At 35.8% G+C, this 17,436-nt stretch overlaps 1 protein-coding gene across 13 annotated transcripts in view; it reads left to right on the top strand.

The window, feature by feature from the left end:
- The window catches only part of METTL25 (methyltransferase like 25), a 379,431-nt gene that overhangs the window by 332,129 nt on the left and 29,866 nt on the right, over nt 1-17,436 (top strand). For 11 of the 13 annotated variants that reach the window (XR_013830493.1, XM_079936895.1, XM_079936894.1 and 8 more), the window contains one exon: nt 6,097-6,190. Coding sequence is in view for 12 of the 13 variants with exons in the window: in XM_079936895.1 (XP_079793021.1) it covers nt 6,097-6,190 (94 nt within the window). In the remaining variant the exon portion in view is untranslated. Of the gene's footprint in view, nt 1-6,096; nt 6,191-7,718; nt 8,171-15,470; nt 15,543-17,436 lie in introns of those variants that run through there. The other 2 variants (XM_079936897.1, XM_079936896.1) reach the window with 2 other exon arrangements.

The following is a 17,436-nucleotide window of genomic DNA, read 5'->3' as shown; positions in this document are numbered from 1 at the left end:
CTCTGCCTGGAATGCTCCTCACCAGATATCCACATGGCTAGTTCACTCTCTTTCTTTAGTTCTTTACTCAAAATTATCATCTCTATGATACCCACCATCACTCCTCTCTAACATTTCTTATCTGCTTTCTCTCCTCTGTCATCAGCTTCTCATTAGCTTATATTGCCATACAGTTAGTCCCCTACATACGAACGAGTTCTGTTCCAAGAGTGTGTTTCTAAGTCCAGTTTGTGCGTAATTGCAACAAAGTTAGCCTGGGTACCCAACTAACACAGTTGGCTATATAGTACTGTACTATATAATAGGCTTATAATACTTTCCACACAAATATACATAAAAAACAAACACAAAAAATAAAACATTGTTAATCTTACTGTACAGTACCTTGAAAAGCACAGTAGTACAGTACGACAGCTGGCATCCAGGGGCTGGCATCGAGTGAACAGGAAAGAAGAGTTACTGACTGGAGGAGGGAGAGGAGGTGGGAGATGGTAGAGCTGAAGGATCATCACAATGGGAGACAGAGGGCGAGCTGCTGTTTTACTCACGCCTGGCGTTGATGGCACAGGTTCTGGTTCCTTGCTGGATTCAATTCTATCTACCCTCTTGAAAAAATGATCCAGTGATGTCTGAGTAGTAGCTCTTTCTTTCTCGTCCTGGAAGACATTATAGGAATGGATCGCATTCTGAACAGCTGATGCAACCTTTGTGTACCATTCTACATTCAGTTCCTGTGCCTCAGAAACGGTAACAGTGTCTCCTCAAATAAAGAAAATCCCCTTGCGTTCCCTGCGACGTGAATCTCTTCAGTTCTTCAGTTACTTCTTCTTCCTCTTGTCACTCCACTCTCGATTATTTTCACCTTTGTTTCCATCATTATCGCTTGGCGCTTCTTAGCAGTACCAGCTACATCACCGCTGCTTTTACACTTGCTTCTGGACATCCTGGGCTTGTAATAAAGATACTGTACTACTGTACTCTATACAGTACTGTATAGTAAAATACACAAAAGCACAACCACTTGTAGAGGATTCACGCACATGACAATGTACGCCAGACACATGAACTAACTTACGTGATTGGACAGGCAGACTCACGTTCAACTCTTTATCGTTTGGTCATGTGACAACCACCACATAGTAGATAGTTTTAGGATATAGAATCAGAAAGAAGTTTTGTTTGGCGTGGGGATTTCGGTTTGCTTGCTTGGTTTTTTCAGACAGAGAAACTTGAGCATTTTCCGATGATAAGAGTAAAGACTCAGTGAGTAAAGAGAAGTTGAAGATACACCAGAGGAGGCAGAACAAGATGGCATCCAGATCCCTGATCTTAGGCATTTTCTTACAGAAAGCAATTATATTAACTATATTAATTATATTAACTAACAGAGAGAAGGATTTCTATTTATCTTCACACACGTCAGCAAAAATTAAGACTGCAGTGATTCTGTGATGTCATAATGTATAACTGTAAAAGGTAGACTCCAAATCTTTAGCGTTAAATAATGAGAAAAATGCAATAGGCACTTACTAAAAATTAAAATTAAAAATGGGATTGCCCCATATTCCATTCGTTAACGGTCCTATTCTTTGCTTTTACTTTCTATATAGGTAAGTTTTGAGATTTTTTTTGCACCTGTCTCTTGTTTCTTAATTACTAGAATTGCAGTATTTACCCTTAAAACTATAGACCCTCCTAAAGTCTGATGAGTGAAATATTCTTTTTCTTGTAGCTGCAAAAGAGCAGACTGCATTCTACATCATAAACTCTCTTTACAGCTATTATTTTTAAGAAGGTTGATTTGTAAGACACCCAGACTTTAGAGATTAGTGCCATGTCCTGCAAAAGTAACCTTTTACCTCCTAAAGTTCTAAAAGCCTGATTCATTATACTAAATCTTGTGTTGCTTTGGTAATAACATTTAAATTGACATTCTGTTTCCTGTAAAATATACTTTTTTTTTCTTAAACCAAAATGGACTTATTGGTACTTCCCTTCTCCTTCTATACTGTGAAAGTAATAAAACCATTTTTTTCTGAATTTTTTAACAACAGCACTCTATTTTTAAATACAGTCTTACATAGAACCAAATAAATTTAATAAATTTTAGAAAAGGACTTATTTCTTACACAATTATCCTTTTCATATTTTATGGAAAATTGTAACCCTTTAACGTACCACTTTGGAGTCCTTAAGGAGAACAGTTTTAAAAAAAATTGTTGTAACCTATTTCTATATTTTACATGTTGGCCTAATTTTAGTATGTTACTTTTGTAATTTTATCATTTGTTTTATCAGTTGCTGTTCGCAGTACTGTTGGAAACTGAGACATTTTGAAACTTAATTCCTCCTCTAAGAAAGCTTACCCTAGTCCATTCCAGCAGCTAAAGCACTCCCTACTCTGTGCTGTATTCTGAGCACCATCTTGTGCTTATCACATTGAATTATAGCATTTGTTCACCTGTCTTCCTTTATAAACTGTGGATGATTCTACCCCTAGAACCCAGCACAATAACAGGAAAATGACCTCCATTCACTGATTGTTTGTCAGACACTGAGCCAAGCATGGTACATACATAGACTCTCATCTTCAACCTTCTACTGCTGAACAAGGAGAGGCAAAGAGAGGTTTTTAAGTGGTAAATACGTGGTAGAGCAAGGAATCACACTTATTTCACTCTTGAGTTCACATGGAGTCTGCCTATTTCTGTTTGTCTATAACACAGATGTAGACATTCTTCATCTGCAGTTTAACAATATCAAGTATAAATCCTGTTGAAGAATTGTGCCAGAGTTAATATTTAATAGTAGTTAATATCCCAGACTCTGAAGCCAGACTTCCTGAATTCAAACTGTGGGCAGTTTACTTAACCTCTCTGTTCTTTAGTTTCACCATCTTTAAAATGGGGATAATAGTGGGACCTACCACATGGAGTAGTAGTAAGGATTAAATAAGTAAATGCAGCAAAGGACTTAGAGGTCCTGGCACATTGTAAACATGAAATAAATACTAACTGTTATTATTTGTTTTGTTTACATTGCACTATTCCTTATATATTTGTTCAGTAGTTCTCTCTCTATATATTTTAAATCACATTTGATTATTTGTATATTTAAGCCTGCCTTCCTAACTCTACTTGATTAGCAGATAGATCTATTTACTGTATTAACGCATTTCATGTTATAGTCTGACTAGATGTTTTTGTTTCTACAAGCTGCAAGAGATATTTATTTAATTATTTAATCCATTTATTGAGATCCTGCTATATTGGAGCATCTATGCTAGGCACAGGGGATATGGTCATGAGCAAAACAGGTGGAAACTCTGCTCTCCAGCTGCTCAGAGCAGTGATCTCAAACATATTTTTAAATTTCACATCTCTGTCAATAAACATTCTTGAGCATGCACCCCCAAAATGAATACTTAATTATTTGTAAGTGATATATGTGTCTTTCTACCAGTCTATTGTATAGATTTTTAAATAAACTGAAAAATTGAAAGTAAAAAGGTAAAGATAAATAGAAATTAAAATTCTAATATTCTCTTTCCCTTGGGGTGTGTTCACCCCTCTTTGGAGTCCACTGACTTAAAATAAAGACAGACACTCAGAGAAACAAAAAAGAGTAAGCATGTGAAGGAATAGTTCTCTGCGTCAGGAGCCTAACTTCATCTGGGAGGCCAGTGAAGACTTTCCTAAGGAAGCAACATTTAAGATAGGATCTGAAAGGATGAGTTTGGGATTCCCTAGGCAAAAAGATTAGGGGTGAAGTGTAACACAAATAGTGTTTATAGACAAAAGCATGATGTGTTCAAGAAACTAGAAAGACTGTCATTGTGAATGGAGAGGCAGTGTCCTAGGAGTGTTAGAGAGGTTGTCAGAATGGACCAGGTGGTACAAGGCTTATTATATACTATGTTAAGCATTTAGATCTTAATTCTAAGAGTCATGGGAAATTCTGGAGGAATTTAAGGAGAAGTAACATGATCAGATAATCACCTTTCTAGTTCTATTTGGATGATATTTTTCTCCCTTACTGGTTGCTGCTAAAAACAGGTCCAAAATAGTATACCTCAACAAAGGATTTGAGGGACAAGTCTTATGTAGCAAATTATTGCTTAATACACTAAAAGTAATCTAATAATCATGTTGTGAGATTTTGTAACAGAAAAGGGGTAGTATATTCTGAAAAGAAAAAGTAAGACGAGGGCAAACAAAATTTTAAATGTTTCTCTTATTTTCAAGCAATCTGAAATACAAAACCCAGGAAACAAGTCGATACCACCTACACTTATACTGTCTACTGTCTTTAGCTTACAATGGTTAGCACTTTCCTGTGAGCTTCTCACTCTGGCTCTTTTAACTTTGTAATCGAAGAAAAATCCAAATGATAATTCCAATTATGATAAAAACAACAATCATGATAGCAAAAAAAACAACTCACATGGTGGCACAGTTGTGAGCACCTTACGTGTGTTACCTAATTTCATCCTCACAGTGACTTTACAAAATTGGTACTATTAATATCCCATTTTTATAAACAGGGAGCTAGTAGGTGATAGAGACAGACTGGAAGCTACACTCTTATCTACTGTGCTCTGCTTTCTCTCTTAAGCTACTCCATTAGGTGGTGATAGATGGTATAAAATAAGAACCAGGGGCTTCCCTGGTGGCGCAGTGGTTGAGAGTCCGCCTGCCAGTGCGGGGGACACGGGTTTGTGCCCCGGTCCGGGAGGATCCCGCATGCCGCGGAGCGGCTGGGCCTGTGGGCCATGGCCGCTGGGCTTGCGCGTCCGGAGCCTGTGCTCCGCAGCGGGAGAGACCACAACAGTGAGAGGCCCGCGTGCCGCAAAAAAAAAAAAAAAAAAGAACCAAAATCACTATCTCATGGGAAAGAATTGCTTGCCCCTCTGGATTAAAAAATAATAATAATAAAAGTTTAAAAACCTTTTAATATGAGGAGGAGGAAGTTAATATTAAATGGCTTTTTTTCTTTTTCTGGCTACACAGTTTATCATTTCAATATACTGTGATACATAAGATGTCCATATCGATTATATGATATCTCTTATATATAAATGTGTAAGATCTGAGAATTACACAAAAACTAATAAAAAATATAATTTCTGTTTCCTGGAACCTATACCTTTTCAAATGACTATTATTTCAAAGCAGTTTTCTGAGCAGGAAAGTGGTAAATGAAACTGCTCTTCTAACAAAATAGCATGACAATGTAGGCAGGAGTGAAGGGACAAACATCAGCTTTAATTAGGAAGTAGCTGTAATAATTAGGACATGAGGTAATAGCAAGTGTAATTAAAGTGGCCATCTAGAAGTGGAGCTGAAGTTGTATATTTGAGGTATATTTCAATGGAAGAATTGGTAGAGCTTCGTGTCTGACTAAGCATAGGGATTAATATTTATACTGCCAAGAGTAAATGAGCTTTTATTCATTGTTTTTGATACTTGGAGGTGGTAAATTTTTTATTCTCTTGATTTTTACATTATACTTAAATACAACCAAAATTGTGAGATGTGATAGTCCAGCATTGCATTATTTAAATTTAAAACCATCTCATATTTTGTTTATGCTGTAATGAAAATCTGCAGGGCATAAATGAGATCAAGTCAGACCCTACTCAGCAGCATATGGTGCTTTTCCAATGGCTGGCATTGAAGTTCTGTTTGCATGGCTGTTGGATGTCACCACTATTAGCAGGTGTTGCCATGAAATGTGCACTGTAATGTTGAGCCAGTAAAGTGAAAATGTGCTTTGCAGCACAATGGAACCTTTCGAAATACCTATAGTTCCCTTTAAAAATGAGACTTTTTTAATACTAAGTTTACAACTTCTTTCTCATAGTATTGTCTTCATAATATTGTCTTCCACTGTTGTATGGAATTCTCAAAAGCAGATCCCGAATATTTTTGTAATATGTAAACTAAAAGTGTTCACAAAAATATTACTACATTATTATCACATGTGGAGCTTGTGCCATATGCACAGAAGGTATTTAAAAATATTTCATGACTGAATTTAAAATCATCTATAATTTAAATTGGAAAAACTAAAGAGTGATTTAATTTTGTTTTGCAGTGATCGGCATGTTGGTAAAATTTATTCCAAATCCTCTTCCTTTCTGGATTATGTCAGAAAGTCTCTAAAGAAGCTTGGATTAGATGAGTCCAAGGTCAGTATATGATTACCCATTGTTTTTATAAGAAACAAGAGAACTTCTATGGGGTTATGAATTGAGATAATACAAAATTATTTGCCCTCTACTTTTCTCTTATTCATGAAAAACATCTAAATTATGTTGAAACCAAACTTCAGTTACCTTTATTCCAGTTCACCTTTTCTGTCAATATTATACAGATAGTTTGCTGTTGTACACCTCCAGAGTGATTCCCCTTTCAGGTTTATTCAAGTAAAACTGTGTCAATTTTCAAATCAAAATAGACTTAAAAAGCAAGAGCAAATGGGAATTGTAAGTACATCAGGAGACGATGGTTTTAATTTTAAACTGCATGTATTTAAAGGCTGTATAACCCATTAAAATTAAAAATCTTAAATTCAAAAACCCTTTGAATGGGAGAATCCTGGAAAGTGGTAATGTCATAGAAAGCCCAGGGTAATAATTGAGAACATATTGTTGAATACACAAAAGGTAAGCTGATGGACTAGTGGTAATAAGTAGTCTAACACTGAGAAAAAAATAACTCTCAACATGATTCAGATGAGTTATTAACTAAAATATTAAGTTGAATCTGGATCACTTTGGTATTTTGAATTGATTATAAATTGAAATAAAGAATAAAATAGTTGGTTAAGGAATGGTGATTAAGGTGGTTAAGGTTTCTTCTTGAAAGAGAAAAATTATACAGATATGGTTAAGTTATATCAAAGCCAGAGGGTATTATTATTTATTGTACCAATTATCCATTTACTCCCCAGTTGCTTTATTACTTAAAGCAATTAGACTGGTACGAATAAGTTTCCTCCTCTGTAAAATAGCTCTGAAAAAGCATTTCTAATTCATAGGATTTAAGAAAAATTAAATGAGGTAATAGACATAAAATGCTGAATACAATGTACATAGTAAGTGCTAACTAAATAATACTAGTTTTTATGATTCTTATCTTTGTATATGTACTACTTATAATAATACAATTGATATGACTCCTATAAACATTTTTATTTAGTCACCAAAATGAAGATCCTTCTAGTCTTGCATAAATAAGAATAGACAGTGTTATCTTAGTTATTTTATTTCTGTTTTTTAAAATATTTTTAATCAGACTGGTCTTCCTTCCAATTAGTCTTTCTTAATGCATATATTTACGTCATGTCTCAATTCCGCATCTTACATTTACTATCAGGAACACAACCTAAGCATAATTTTTACAAATATAGAGCTAAGTATTTACTTAAACTAAAAATGTATTATCCTTTGTCAAAAACCAAACTGTAAAAATCCAGAAAGAGTGTTACTTATTTTTCGTGATGGCTTTCTCTTCCCAGGTTTGTCTCTAATAATAACCATAGTAAATGTTTCTTAATATGCTTATTATATTACTGATTAGAATATTAATAATAGCTAATATTTACTAAGCACTTACTATATTATAGTTATTATGCTAAAGACATCATAACATTATCGCATTTACTCTTCACTAAAAGAGTAAGATACTATTATTATTCCCAATGTAATGATCTAGAAAGAGAGGCTTACAAAAAGGCAAGTCATTTTCTCAGCGTTGAAGAGCAAGTGGCAGAGCTGGAACTTGAACGCAGATTCAGCTTACATCAGAACCTCCACTGTCAACCACCACTGTACTGAGAAGTGAAATTAAAAACAAAAGGAAAAAGACTAATGTAGCTAAGTATCACCATAAAATATCAGTCTTAAATGATTACCTTTATTAGTTAGTAAAGACAATTAATAGTGCCCTGCTGATTTTTCTCTTAAAACTATTTAAGTTCATTGAAAGATAAATATGTTGAATAAAATGGGTGAGGAAAAGAAAAGGAACAAGAAACCCAAGCTGGAAGGGGAGGAAAGTACAGAACCTAATAAGGCATTTCAAAGGTAGGGGGGTGAGAGGAAGCAAATAGATGAGTACGTGTTTTGAGGGGTTTTTTGTTTGTTTTTATGTTAAACAAGAGGAATTGAGAGTTGTGTCTGTCAGGCCAGAGTGGTTGGAAATAGGATAAGTTATTAAAACCAAGCTTATATTTCTGATATAATACAAAATCCTATTATTTTTCTCCCACATTATGAAATATCAGTGCTAAAATGAAGGTTTTGACCACAAACACAATAAGAAGAGATTTATGAATAGTTTTATTTAAAAAATGAAATTAATTTTCACAAGATTCTAATTACTAAAAAGTATCAAAACCGCTTAAATTTAAAATATTTGATATACCAAAGTGTTTAAAAGGTCTTTGACTAAATTTATAATCATTTACTAACAAACTTTTGTATATAATTGAAAGTGTGGTGAATACCACTGATGTGTTTCTGATCTCTCAAAGCACATCTCTTCATATTCAAAACTATGTAAGCAAGTGAAGTGCCTAGAAACCTCCTAACATGCTCTGATACTTTCTTAGTCACAAGAAATCATGTAAACATGAGGAAAAACAACATTCCCAGACAAATCATCATTCCAAAGACCAGAACAGAACAGCATGTGCTGAATATATAAGTGGTTCATACACAGCTTAAAATATCAATCCATAAGTCCTGTAGTCAGCTGTGACAGACAGCATTGGACATTTTCTCTTAGAGCAGGATTTTGTCAAACTCAGCACATTTGGATAATTCTTTATTGTGGAGAACTAACGTGTGCTTTGGAGGATGTTTAACATCTTTGACCTCTACCCACGAGGTTCTGCAGTAGCGCACTAATTGTAACAATCCAAAATAAATAAATTTTTAAAAAATCTCCAGACATTGCCACAAATGTCCTGGGGGTCAAAATCACCCCCAGTTAAGATCCGCTGTCTTCAAGCATTTGTCATTTTAGTGATTCCATTAACATTCCCATTACAGACCCCATATTATCTTAAAATGCCATGTTACACCAAGAAACATAGAGTGGGGAAATGGGGAAAAGCAGTGATTCTGTTCTTATATTTTGAAGACTTTTTATCAAAATGATCCCCTCCTTGATTTTTAATTTTTTATAGCCTTAACCGTTTAAGGGTGATATTGTTTCACCCCTGCATAAGATACAGTTCTGTTTAAGAAGAGTGTTTAGATTTCACAGCAAAGCCAAGCCACTGAAAACAATAAATTGTGGCAGAACATCAGCTACCTTATATCTGCAAGTATACTGTTTATAATAGATGGACTGCTTAGAATGAAATTTTACAGTAATATTCTTTGTAATTAAGTAAAGTTCAATTACTTCTTTATAAAATATTTTAATACAACTTTACAGTTGTCTGAAATAACAAAATCCTAGTGATTAGCTTTACCTAGACCTTAAAAAATATTTTTAAATTTTATCTTCTGTTCCAAACTTTGGCATCTCACCAAATTTCAGAAAACCTTTAAAATTGTATTTAAGTTTTCATATTCATGCTCCACAGCATTTTTTTCTTCTTTTGTATTAATTTTCTCTCTTTCTCCTTCCACATGCATGTACTGCACACACACGGATACATGAGCGTACACACACACACACACACACACACACACACACACATCCGTAAATTTTTGAAGCATCAAATTTTAAAAGCAGCAAAACCACTATTGCTTGCTAGACAAAGAACGAGCTGGAGCATTTGTCCATAAGAAGGGGAAATAAAAGGAGCTTATGTTCTAGAGCTTGCATGTATGTGTGTTTGTGTGCTGTATACATATGATGAATATTCAAATAAATATTACTCTCAGATATTGAGAATGAAATAGACAATAAAACTGGTGATTTAACAGGAGTGGGGTGTGTGCTGTTGAATGGACAAAGTTGAAAATCACTAAGATAGAACCTTAGTGGAAGGGATAGAGGATAACTCAGAAAATTATCCTTAAATATTTCTCCAAAACAGGCCAGCAAAAGCAAAACTTTTGAGACCAAAATCATTTAGTTATTCACCAGCAAACATTTATTTTGAAGAATCTCCCATGTGCCAAGAAGAGTGGAAACTCTGGAGCTACAAAGATAATTAAGACATAACCCATGAGAAAAGAAAACAAGTAATTATAGCATGAACTTACAATGTTAGACATATATTAAGTATGTATGCTTGGAGTGACTCACTCTGCCTTTAAGATTTCTCAGAGGACATTGATGCCTTAGCTTGGTTTTGAAGGGTACATAGGAGTTCATTAAGCAAACAAGGTGGGAAGGTAGGGAGCAGGGAATTTCAGGTGTGTGTGGTGGGGGGAATAGCTTGTACAAAACCACAGAGAGTAAGAAACATGATTCTGGACTCAGCACAGCTGGAGCATAAAGCAAGTAGAGGAGACAGTGGTGAGAGATGAGGCCAAAGGACTAGGCACATGTGGAGAGACCAAATAAACTGATCTTTGGACATTAGATCAAAGATTAATTAGTAGTAATCATAATCACTAGGTGGTTTCAATGTAAGTGGGAGGGCAACAAAAAATACAAGGAGCTCATAAACTTCCATGTAGTAATATTCAGTGGTTCCTCGGTATTCATGGGGAATTGACCCCCCACTGATAACAAAACCCAAGGATGCTCAGGTCCCTTATATAAAATGGTATAGTACCATTTTATATGGTATAGTCAGCCCTCTGTATCTGTGGGTTCCACATCTATGGATATGGAGGACTGACTGTATCCAGAAATGATCTACGTTATATGAGGTCATCTGACCCTAAAGAAACAGCGAATTCCTGATACAGTTTAAATATATATAGGAAGCCTGTCATCTTTGGTGATATGCAAAGAACATGTGCATTATTCCCATAAGTAAGTTCCTGCTGCTTTTTACAGCCACTATAATAACACAGGCATACCTCAGACTGTGGGTTCAGTTCCAGAGCACCACAATAAAGTAAATACTGTAATAAAGCAAGTCACGTGAATTTTTTGGTTTCCCAGTGCATATAGAAATTATGTTTACACTGTACTTTAGTCTGTTATGTGTGCAATAGCATTATGTCTAAAAATATAATGTACATGCCTTAATAAAAAATATTTTATTGCTACCCTCTTGCACTGTTGGTGAGAATGTAAATTGATACAGCCACTATGGAGAACAGTATGGAGGGTCCTTAAAAAACTAAAAATAGAATTACCATATGACCCAGCAATCCCACTACTGGGCATATACCCAGAGAAAACCATAATTCAAAAAGACACATGCACCCCAATGTTCACTGCAGCACTATTTACAGTAGCCAGGACATGGAAGCAATCTAAGTGTCCATCAACAGACGAATGGATAAAGAAGATGTGGCACATATATACAATGGACTATTACTCAGCCATAAAAAGGAATGAAATTGGGTCATTTGTAGAGACGTGGATGAATCTAGAGACTGTCATACAGAGTGAAGTAAGTCAGAGAAAAACAAATATCGTATATTAACGCATATATGTGGAACCTAGAAAATGGTACAGATGAACTGGTTTGCAGGGCAGAAATAGAGACACAGATGTAGAGAACAAACGTATGGGCACCAAGGGGGGAAAGTGGCGGGGGTGGTGGTGGGATGAATTGGGAGATTGGGATTGACATGTATACACTAGTATGTATAAAATAGATAACTAATAACCTGCTGTATAAAAAAATAAAATTCAAAAAGTAAATAAAAATACTTTATTGCTGAAAACTGCTGACCATCATCTGAGCCTTCAGCAAGTCCTAGTCTTTTTGCTGGTGCAGACTCTTGCCTCGATGTAGGTGGTGCTGACTGAGCAGGGTGGTGGCTGCTGAAGGCTGGGGTGGCAATTCCTTAAAATACGGCAACCATGAAGTTTGACCCACAGATTGACCTTTCACATTTTCTCTGTAGCAGGCAATGCTGTTGGATAGCATTTTACCCACAGCAGAACGTCTTTCAAAATTGGAGTCAATCCTCTCAAACTCTGCTGCTACTTTATAAACTAAGTTTATATAATTTTCTAAATCCTTTTTTGTCATCTCAACAGTCTTCACAGCATCTTCACCAAGAGTAGATCCCATCTCAAGAAACCACTTTCTTTGCTCATCCATAAGAAGCAACTCCTCACCTGTGAAAGCTTTATCGTGAGGTTGCAGCAATTCAGTCACATCTTTAGGCTCCACTTCTAATTCTAGTTCTCTTGTTGTTTCTGCCACATCTGCAGTTACTTCCTCCACTGAAGTTTTGAACCCCTCAAAGTCATCTATGAGAGTTGGAATCAGCTTCCTCCAAACTCCTGTTAATGTTGTTATTTTGACATCCTCCCATGAATCATGAATGTTCTTACATCTAGAATAGTGAATACTTTCCAGGATGTTTTCAATTTACTTTGCCCAGATCCATCAGATGAATCACTATTTATGGCCTTACAAAATGTATTTCTTAAGTAAGACTTAAAGTCAAAATTACTGCTTGATCCATGGGCTGCAGAATGGATATTGTGTTAGCAGCATAAAAATAGCATTTTAATCTCATTGTGCATCTCCATGAGAGCTCTTGAGGTGCATTGCCAATGAGCAGTAATATTTTGAAAAGAATCTTTTTTTCTGAGCAGTAGGTCTCAACAATAGTCTTAAAATATTCAGTGAACCATGTTGTAAACAGATGTGCTATCATCCAGGCTTTGTTGTTCTATTTATAGAGCACAAGCAGAGTAGATTTAGCATAATTCTTAAGGGTCCTAGGATTTTTGGAATGGTAAATGAGGTCAGCTTCAACCTAAAGTCACCAGCTGTATTAGACCCTAACTGACAAAAGAGATTTCAGCCTATTCTTTGAAGCTTTGAAGCCAGGCATTGACTTCTCCTCTTTAGCTATGAAAGTCCTAAATGGCATCTTCTTCCAATATAAGGCAGTTTCATCTACATTGAAAATCTGTTGTTTAATGTAGCCACCTTCTTTAATTATCTTAACTAGATCTTCTGGATAACTTACTATAGCTTCTACATCAGTACTTGCTGCTTCACCTTGCACTCTTATGTTACAGAGACAGGTTCTTTCCTTAAACATCATGAACCCACCTCTGCTAGCTTCAAATTTCTTCTGCAGCTTCCTCACCTCTCCCAGCTTTCATAGAATTGAAGAAAGTTAGGGCCCTGCTCTGGATTAGACTTTGGCTTAAGGGAATGTTGTGGCTGGTTTGATCTTCTATCCAGACCACTACAACTTTCTCAGTATCAGCAATAAGACTTTTCTTTTCATATCATTCATATGTTCACTGGAGTAGCACTTTTAATTTCCTTTAAGAAGTTTTCCTTTGCATTCTCAATTTGGTACCACATCCACCTACCTTGAGTTCTAGCCAAGGGTATATCAGCAGCCTCATTCCTACCATCTACTGGTGAAAATAAGGTCAATTGCTAACCTATCTTCTGATCAGGTAGTGTGTGGGGAGAATCTCTGAACAACTATGTATCTCTCATCCAATCATACGACCCATTCCCCATGAAGTTGAAGTCTGGTCCACCTTTGTGTACCTGGACCCCCTTATATAGATCTATAAAAAGATGATTTTAATAAATAAGTGGAAGAGAAGAGAAAAATCTTCCATGGAAAAGAATTCTAAATAATTTATTTGGATATTGCACCCTCACTCCTTAAGTGTGGGCTGCAAGTTGTGACTTTCTTCCAAAGCATACAACGTGGAAAGGGGAAAAGGAGGAACATTACAGTGAAGAAACCTGACAAATACTATCTCGGCCAAGTACTCAAGGTCAATATCTACAGTGATAAATCATATGGATAGTATGTACCCTTCATATGATGTGAGGAATATCATACTTAATTCTGTAGTCTTCCTCTCAAAGCCCATATAGCCCCAGTCTAATTATGAGGAAAACATCTGACAAATCCCAGTGAAGGAACATCCTACACAATGCTTGACTGGTACTCCTCAATACTGTCAAGGTCATCAAAACCAAGGCAAGTCTTGTGAGTCAACTATACTCCAATAAAAAGAAAAAAGAAAAAAAATAAAAGGCGAGTCTGAAAAACTGTCACAACCAATAGGACTAGATACAATGTAATAAACTGGATGGGATCCTGGAACTGAAAAAGGACATTAGGTAAAAAGTGAGAAAATCCGAATGAAATGTAAACTTTAGCTAATAGTAATATATCATTATTGGTTCATTTACTATAACAAATAACTGTATTGTAAAGTGTTAATAATAGGGGAAACTGGATGTAGGGTATATCTAAACTCTGTTATCTTCAAAATATCTTTAAATCTGAAACTTCTAAATTATGTTTATTTTTTAAAAATAATGTGAGCAAAGCTAATGTTTATTGAACCTTTGCTTTGTGCCAAACATTGTGCTAAAAGCTTTGTTTATGTTATCTCACTGAATGCTAAGGATGACTTTATGAAATGAATAGTTATCCTCATTTTATAGGTAAGGAAATTGAGACATAGGTTAAGTGGATTTCTTAAAGCTCAAATCTAGGAAATTGGGGAGGAAGGATTCCAATGCAGTCTGTCTAACTGTAGTGCCAATGCTCCTTTTTGTCATATCCATATAACTTATTAACAGACATTGAGTTCAAGAAGAACGCTTAGCATTTTTCTACAACTAGTGTTCATCAGACAAATAAGCCTACAAGGAAGAATAAAGAGAAAACTCTGTGCTTGCCAGCAGACAAAATAAATGTACTTCTAAAGCAGATTGAAGAATTGAGGTTTGAAATAAAGGCAGAAGAAACTCAAGGAATGATGAATCTACTGAAGCATTTAAAGAAGAGATGCTTATATCCAGAACTTTGATTTTTGAAACTTTTGCAGACAGGATGAAGTTGATCGAGCATTTGAAGTGTGTTGAATCATAGGACATATACTAACACAGGGGTCCCCAACCCTCGGGCTGAGGACCGGTATAGGTCTGTAGCCTGTTAGGAACTGGGCCGCACAGCAGGAGGTGAGTGGCAGACGAGCGAGTGAAGCTTCATCTGCCGCTCCCCATCGCTCCACATCACTCACATTACCACCTAACCCATTGCTCCCATTACCGCCTGAACCATCCACCCCCCCACCAACCCCCCTCCACATCCGTGGAAAAATTGCCTTCCCTGAAACCGGTCCCTGGTGCCAAAAATGTTGGGGACCGCAGATCTAACACATAAGCTGTATTGGAGTTAAAATGTCAAAAAAAATTGTAAGAAAAGTAAGGGAGAAAACCTAAAGCTCCTCAATATGACTGCTCCTTCACTGTCTCTCACCCAGTTTCTCTTTAGGACTGGATATCTCCCTGAACCTAAATGACAGCTCACTGAGCTAAGGCCCTGTTATACAGCTCAACTAATATTAATCCCTTTTTCTCGAGTCTAGGAGATGGGCAGCAGGGAGCAATGGAATTCATGACCAAAACTCCCAACTGCCATTCAATGTGCACTTCATCTTGTAAGTTTCCATGTATGTCCTTGCCTAAGTATGATCTACACTCAGGCACTTCCTCAATTCTGATGCCTCCTTTATCTCTAGGATGCTTGCCCTATCTTGGCTCTTACTGGATTTAACACCCAATAATGTCATCTGTAAAATAAGACCATGAATATACATATGTTACAAATTGATATTAGAATTAAAAAACAGTGTCTTCATAAAACTTCCATAGATTCTCTGATCTAATCTTATGAGATACATATTAATATAATTATATCCACCAAACTTTTGGTGTAAGAACAAGGCCATTTATTTTGTTTTGTTTTTTGCACACAGCTTTGCATATAGTTTTACTAGTTGGATTTCTACCTTAACGTCTGTCCATCAAACATACCTGTAATGCATAGTTTACAGTATCCAGCTTTGGATTACTCAAAGTAAAGCAAAAGACTTCCACTTTTTTTTTTTAATAGAAAAGTAAAGGTGATGTTCTCACCTTTTCTCTTCAAAATTACACAAAAGCAACAAATAAAAAGAGAAATAGAAACACAAACTCCTTTTTGACAAAATCAAAAAGCATATTAAATCTCAAACCATGTACATTATGAAGTACAGTGAAGGTAAAGAAGGATGCAGAAAGATGCCAAGAGAAATTGCCCAGGTTACAGATCACCAACAAAACCAACAATATAGTTCTTTAAAGTAGCATATCCTGAGGAACAAAATCAACAATTCCTAGTTTGGAGCAAATGCAGTTGATGACCAGGGTGGTGCTTCTCGGTTTGACATAAAGGGGAGACAGAATATTGGAGAACCCAAGGAGTCACATTGAAAAACCATGTTTGTAGGAAGCAGTATGCTGATGAGGCAGGATTGAAAAAAGATTGTGAGTTCTGAGTTGTCCTGTAACTGCTGATCTCACATGACAGGACAGAAGTGAAGACTAAAGGCTATAATTCGAACACATACACAATTTTTTTGAGATGAGAGTTTTTGCTGGCTTGAAGTGCAGACCTAGATCTAGTCCAATATACTCTACTGCAAAAATTTGGTCCAGGAGGTACTCATTTGATTCAAAGATGGGCAAAATTTTAAAAAGGGTTGGAGAGAAGGCCATAATCTGCTTGGGTTTTATACCAAAGGGGAGATCTTTTCTGGAAAGCTACACTAGAAATTGGATGAGACGAAGCTTTACTTGTCACTGTTACCTACCCTTTTGTATTTTTTGAACTCAAAAGAAATTTCATGTAATAGAAAAAGAATAGGGGCTTTGAAAAAATATTTAGATAGTTTCAAGGAAATCTGAATACAAATCCTTTCAGATTTTGGACTCTCTTTATTCAGTCTTTCATTTGTTTTGACCACATATAATTTGAGAGCAATTCCTTCTGGTGACGTTCCTTAATCAGGCCTTTCACAGAGGCATTCAACTTATAGAGAAACAACTTTGCCTTTTGTATTTGTATCTCATTGGTTTTGTAATATTTATTCATGTCATATTATAATATAACTGGAATAACAAGTTTAAGAACAAATACAATTAATTCAGTAGGCATAAAGCTCAAGTGGTGGGAACAGAAACATGTAAATGATCTAGAAAGTGGCCTACTAACGACAAAGGTTCAGTGTACTATGGGTGTCATATGTTTTAGAGAAAAAAACAGCAATGCTTGTTGATGGATTTGTTAAGTGGATGTTAGAAGAAATTACCTTAAATATGAATATATGTCCTCCCTGTATTCCTTTTGCCCTTGAGTTATTCTTTAGGATATATAGTTTTAGATATATTGTTTAAATTTTAATTTTGTTCAAGAACTGTTTATTGAGCTCCTACCTACTGTGCACCCCAAGCATAGAAACAAGTGAAAGTAAGCATTTCATCACTACTTGTTGAAATCAAACAAAGTTAATA

Source organism: Stenella coeruleoalba, assembly GCF_951394435.1.
Source record: "Stenella coeruleoalba genome assembly, chromosome: 11".
NCBI lineage: Eukaryota > Metazoa > Chordata > Mammalia > Artiodactyla > Delphinidae > Stenella > Stenella coeruleoalba.
The sequence above is the reverse complement of the archived record's forward strand: the minus strand, read 5'-3'. Positions and strand labels throughout refer to the sequence as shown.